Genomic DNA, 6,669 nt, shown 5'->3' on the forward strand with positions numbered 1-6,669 from the left:
GTATTTCCAAAAGCTTCAATAATAGATCCATTACAAATCATTTCACTTCCATGCTTTGCTCTGAGGGTGGGTTCCTCCCTGAAACCTCACCCTGACGGCAGGTTCCTGCCTGAACCTCGTCCTCCCGAAAACAGCTGGGGGAGGGCGCAGCTGTTTCCAAAGCGACCACTGCAGGACTGACTTCCTTCTGGTTGGACACACTTCTGGCCGTGATGTTACACCCAGGGTTTTTATATAAGTAGATTAAAACTTTATTGTGGGTAGCTGCTACAGTGTTTTGGACAGGTTCAAGCTTTGGACTGATGAGAGGGCACAGTCCTCTCATTGCCACGTGCAAGTCCCAGCTTGGAGGGCAGGGCCCTCCCAACACAATTATCGCCAACAGCTATAGTTGTAAGCTTGAACCTATGGTCCGAACACGTGGCCCCACATGCCTGAGTGATGTAGGCTTGATAGAGTTCAGGTGCATGTAGTTGAGTAGGATTGAAACCCAGGAGAATGTTGTAAACAACTTGGTCACGCCCTTACTTTGCCTCGTGGCATCTGCTATAAAATAAAGACATGACTGTGGGCATGGTTGCTGTCTCAGAGAAGCAGCGTCCCACCGAGACCCTGCTTTAATTCTCTTGTCTGTCTTTTCTAAGCCTTTCAGCCGCCCCCACTCAGGTTCACCCTTGGCCGTGCTGGCGCAGCACACTTTATAAAGATATGCCTCCATGCTCTGAGGGCGGGTTCCTGCCTCAAACCCCTCCCTCACTGGAAACAGCTCCAGGAAATAGCTCAGAAGAGGGTGCAGTTGTTTCAAAGACTACCCCTGCAGGACTGACTTCCTTCCACTTGGTCGCCAGACGGGCGTGATGTTACACCACCCAGGGTTTTTTATAAGTAGATACCTAAAACCTCTATAATTTTATTATGCAATGTCACCGTAATGCAACAGACTGATGAATCTCTGAGGGAAGGATGGTGGCAGAAAGAGATTAACCAAAGAACAAATATGCATATATGCATAACCCATGGACACAGACAATAGTGTGGTGAAGGTCTGGGGGAGGGTGGAAGTGGAGAGTAGGGGGTCATTGGGGTAAAGAGAGGATATCTGTAATAATTTCAATAATAAAGATAAATTTAAAAAAATAAGTTAAATTCTTGTCTTTTAGTTCCAATGTGGTTCATCTTGAATTTAGAATTGATTGATTTTCTTTTTTTCTTGAAACTGTGTTCTATTTTCTTGTCGGGTTTTTTTCTGTATTTTTTTTTTGTATGTCACATAATTTTGGATTGTATACTGCACATTTGAATATTAACTTTTGGAGATTTTTTATTCTGTTATTTTTCTCCAATGATTTTTACTGATTTTCATTATTGTTTTGTTTTAGTGGATAATTTTCTTGGCATTGTTTGCACAGAAAATTCTGCTTTTTGGGTAGCAACTTTGGTCTCTATCTTTCATATTTATACAAAGTACTTTGAGCATCTTCTACACATTTGAAATTTTTTATTGAATTTATTGGGGTGACATTGGTTAATAAAATTATGCAGGTTTCAGGTGCACAACTCTATAATACATCATCTGTATATTGCATTGTGTGTTGACCCCCCAAAATCAAGTCTTTTTCCATCACCATTTATCCCCCCTTTACCCTTTTCTACCTTCCCTCACCCCTCTTCTACACATTGTTGATTCAGGAGCAATTTTTTATTTGTTGAGAGAGAGAGAGAGAGAGAGAGAGATCAATTATTATATGTGCCCTGACTGAGGATTGAACCCACAACCTTAGTGTATCAATATGACACTCTAACCAACTGAGTTATGTGGCCAGATCTCAGGGGTAGTTTTGACTTTTTAATTTACAGTATCTCTCCACTCAGCATTAAAGTTTTCCCAGCATCTCTTTTCTGGTCTTCCAGGCCAGAAAGACTGTGGGCTTTTCCACATGTATCTTCACCACCACTGTGTGACACAGGGACTGTACTTTGCCCTTGCCTAAAAGCCGTTCATATAGTTCCCTGTATTCCTTCCTTCAGCCAAATGTGTATTCCCCACCCGAGCCTGTCTGTTTCTCTTCACTCCCCAGTACCTTCGGGTAGTTCATTTTTCTATTATGTTCAGGTTTTATACTTGTTTACTGTGGGGAGGGGCATATTAGGTAGGGTCTTAGTTCATTATAAACAGAAGTGGAACTGAGAATTGAGTTTTGATACTTTGAGATTGGAAGTTATTAACAAAACTGGTGGTTTGAATAGAAAGCAGAACATCTATCTGATAGATATTACTTTCAAGATTATAAAGGTAGGACAAAGTATCATTTCAATATTTTATGATTAAAAAGTTATTTTCCTTGCCCTAACCAGTTTGACTCAGTGGATAGAGCATCGGCTTGCAGACTGAAGGGTCCCAGGTTCTATTCTGGTCAAGGGCATGTACCTTGGTTGCGAGCACATCCCCAGGAGGAGGTGTGCAGGAGGCAGCTGATCGATGTTTCTCTCTCATCGATGTTTCTAACTCTCTATCCCTCTCCCTTCCTCTCTGTAAAAAATTAATAAAATATATTTAAAAAAGTAATTTTCATAGAAATATATTAACATAAAATGTTTTATTTCACAGATATTTATTTAGCTATAGAAATATAATATTTTTTTCTTTTGTGTTCAAGGTTGTTCATCGTGATCTTAAACCTAGTAATATTTTATACATGGATGAATCAGCCAATGCAGACTCCATTCGGATCTGTGATTTTGGGTTTGCAAAGCAACTTCGAGGAGAAAATGGGCTTCTCTTAACTCCATGCTACACTGCAAATTTTGTAGCACCTGAGGTATTCTTTAAAACTTCAGTTTTTGTTTTACACTCTTTCCTTTAGTTGAATGTATATAATGACATGTATATGTTATGGTTGTTAAGTAAAATCTGAGTTACCTTATCCATTCTCAACAATAAAGCTATTTAAATCAGTGAATTCTGATAGCCCCTTAGTATAAATATTCAGACTAGAAGTTAGCATCTGAAACGAACTTGAATGTAATAATTAGACTATTTTATTTTCCTGGGTGATGTACTAGTTTAAGAATTTACCCTTTTAGAGCTGGAAGGGAAAGTAGAGATAACTCTACCTTCAATATATTAAATATTAAAAATGAGGAAACTGAGGCTTAAAGTACCTAAATAACATTTTCAAGACCCAGCATTCACTTAGTAACAAAGTCAAGATAGGTTTTCACATATTTTAGGTTGTGTTGAACATGAAGTAATTTATACTATTTAGTATTACACATAACATATAAAGGCAGTGCTATCCCTGATTCTTTTTAAGATCTTCAAATTCTTGGAGAAAATAGCTTCACATGGGTTTTATAAGCAGTCAAGTTTTTCTTGGCAAATATCATTCATACATAGATCTTGGAGGGAAGAGCCAGGAAAGGTGAGGCTTCAGTGGTTCTGACAAAGGAGGCAAAAACATAAATGGGGTTAAGATAATCTATTCAATAGTGTTGGAAAAATTGGACAGATATGTGTAAAAAAATGAAACTAGACCACCTTCTTACACCATACTCAAGAATGAACTCAAACACTTAAATACAAGTCAAGAAACCATAAAAATTCTAGAAGAAAATATAAGTAGTAAAATCTCAGACATTTCCTGTAGCAATTTTTTTTTCTGATATTTCCCCTCGGATGCTCTGCTTTCTATTCAAACCACCAGTTTTGTTAATAACTTCCAATCTCTCCCTCCCCTATCTCTCTTTCTCTCTCTCTCTCTCCCACCCCACTCACTTTCTCTCTCTTTCTCTCTTTTACTTGGGTATGGAAAACAAAAGAAAAAATTAGGAGATGGGACCAAATCAAACTAAAACATTTTTGCACAGCAAAAGAAACCATCAACAAAATTAAAACACAAGTCACTCAATGGGAGAACATATTTGACACTGATAAGGGATTAATATCTAAAATTTATAAATAACTTATAAAACTCAACACCAGAAAAAATCAAAGAATCTAATTAAAAATTGGGCAAAGGATATGAATAGTCACTTCTCCAAAGAGGACATACAGATGGCCAATAGACATGAAAAGATGCTCAATGTCACTAATCACCAGAGAAATGCAAACTAAAACCATAATGAGATATCAGCTCACACTTGTTAGAATGGCTATCATCAATAAATCAAAAAACAAGTTCTGGTGAGGACATGGAGAAAAGGGAACACTCACGGATTGTTGGTGTGAATGCAGATTGATAAAGCCTCTGTGTAAAGCCGTATGGAATTAACTCAAAAAATTAAAAATGTAACCGTTTTATGACCCATTGATTCCACTTTTGGGAATTTATCTGAAGAAACCCAAAACACAAATTTGAAGGAATATATGCATTCCTATGTTCATTGCAGCATCATTAACAATAGCTAAGATTTGAAAGCAGCCCAAGTAAGTGTTCATCAGTAGATGAATGGATAAAACAGCTATGGTACATTGACACAATATAATACTACTCCTCATAAAAAAACAAAACAAAAAATCTTATCCTTTGAGACAGCATGGATAGACCTGGAGAGTATTATGCTAAGTGAAATAAGCCAGTCAGAGCAAGACAAGTACCATATTATTTCACTCACATGTGGAATCTATTGAACAAAATAAATTAAAAAAAAACCAGACTCATTAATACCAAGAACACATTGATAGCTGTCAGAGGGGAGGGTGGTTGGGAGGCTGGGTTAAAATGTTGAAGGTGTTAAGCAGAAAAGAAAAACTCATAGTTTCAGACAACAGTATGATAATTACCAGAGGGAAAGGGGTGAGGTGAGGTACAAAAGGATAAAGGGGGATAAATCATGATGAAAGGAGACTTGACTTGGATTGCAGATCTGACTTGTGGCGGTGAAACACAATGCAATATACAGATGATGTACTGGAGAATTGTATACCTGAAACCTCTATAAACTTATTAACCAAAGTCACACCAATAAATTCAATAATTTTTTTAAAAATGCTTTGAAGAGTTTTATTATCAAGTGATGAAGCTTCTGCTAGTAATCAATGAATATATATAAATTTTTATGAATGAGGTTTTTGTTAGATTTGTCCCTGAAATTTCAGACTCTTAAAAAAATTAGTAATGGTATATGTGAGATGAATTATCTTTTAAACTTAAATTAGAAATGTTCAAGCACCTATGCTGATATTTGAATATAGTAGCATTATGGGGGTATAAATTCATTCCTTCATTACAGTGCCTAAAGAGTCCTTTTCCTCTAACATATAAGATAATTATAGCCCTGGCTGGGTAGTTCAGTTGGTTAGAGCATCATCCCAATACACCAAGGTTGCTGTTTAGATCTCCAGACAGGGCACATACAAGAATCAACCAACAAATGCATAAATAAGTGGAACAACAAATCAATATTTCTTTCTCTCCCTGTTTCTGCATCTCTCTCCCTCCCTCGACCCTCTCTTTCTCTCTCTTTCTCCCTCCCCCATCCCTTTCTCTCTCTGTTTCCTTCCCTCCCTCTCTCCCACCCTACTCACTTTCTCTCTAAAATCAATAAATAAAAATTTAAAAATAAACTGATTAAAATTTCTTTTTTAAATATATTTTATTGATTTTTTTACAGAGAGGAAGGGAGCGGGACAAAGAGCTAGAAACATCGATGAGAGAGAAACATCGATCAGCTGCCTCCTGCACAACCCCCACTGGGGATATGCCTGCAACCAAGGTACATGCCCCTGATCGGAATTGACCCTGGGACCCTTCAGTCCGCAGGCCGACGCTCTATCCACTGAGCCAAACCGGTCAGGGCTAATTTGATTACAATTTCAACTTAACAAGGAAGAAATAATATTATTCACTTTTTATATGTATTAATTCAATCAACTTCTTAAGATTTACATAGTAGATGTGCTTTTCTACTATACCTATGTCACAAAATTAATATCTCTCTAAAATATTTTATTTTATAAATGTAAATCCATAATAGTACTCAACTGATATTGAATGTCTCCTGATATATAAGAATTATCCTGAATTAAGTGAACTAATAATAAATTGGTTGGATGTTGTTCCTGCAGCAGTTTATAAAAAAATGAGTGTGAATTTACTCTGCATTTTTCTGCTCTGGGCTGGATGTTTTGCTCCAAATATGAATTAAGTTGAACTTTAGAACAAAGGGAATGAGAATCTATGTTTATATTATTTTTTGCTAACTTGGGATACCAAATGAGAAAGAAGGCAATGGCATTAAATACTTTACTTCTGGAAAAAAAAAAGGACACATATGTAATACCCTTTGTAATCAAGGGCGGGGGAAAAAAAATAAATACTTTACTTCTGACTTCTGTATTCTTGTATTTAACTTGATGCAAGTAGGAACGTATTAAACACATGTTCTGCATTGTACTCTTTCACTCATCCCACTACCTTGCCTTGTTTCTTTTATGGCTATGCTAGAGGCCAGGTGCATGAATTCGTGCACGGGTGGGATCCAGCCAGCCCACCCTGATTGGGGCCGATTGGGGCAGGAATGGCTGGGGAAGGGGCCGCAGGCGGTTGGCTGGCCAGCCCCGCCTCCCAATCTGGGTGGGGGGGGCTGATCAGGGCCACAGTGCATCAAAGCAACTGGTCGTTCCGGTCATTCCAGCGGTCCAGTCGCTTGGCTTTTATATATATATAT

General features: G+C 37.7%; 1 protein-coding gene across 1 annotated transcript in view; it reads left to right on the forward strand.

Annotated features, from left to right (window-relative positions):
- RPS6KA6 (ribosomal protein S6 kinase, 90kDa, polypeptide 6) overlaps positions 1-6,669 on the forward strand; it is a 174,662-nt gene that overhangs the window by 146,877 nt on the left and 21,116 nt on the right. Inside the window, exon 18 of the mRNA XM_005873234.2 lies at positions 2,658-2,819. Coding sequence (XP_005873296.1) covers positions 2,658-2,819 — 162 coding nt within the window. The remainder of the gene's footprint in view (positions 1-2,657; positions 2,820-6,669) is intronic.

The sequence above is a fragment of the Myotis brandtii genome, unplaced genomic scaffold (assembly GCF_000412655.1).
Source record: "Myotis brandtii unplaced genomic scaffold, ASM41265v1 scaffold40, whole genome shotgun sequence".
In the NCBI taxonomy this organism is placed as follows: Eukaryota; Metazoa; Chordata; class Mammalia; order Chiroptera; family Vespertilionidae; genus Myotis; species Myotis brandtii.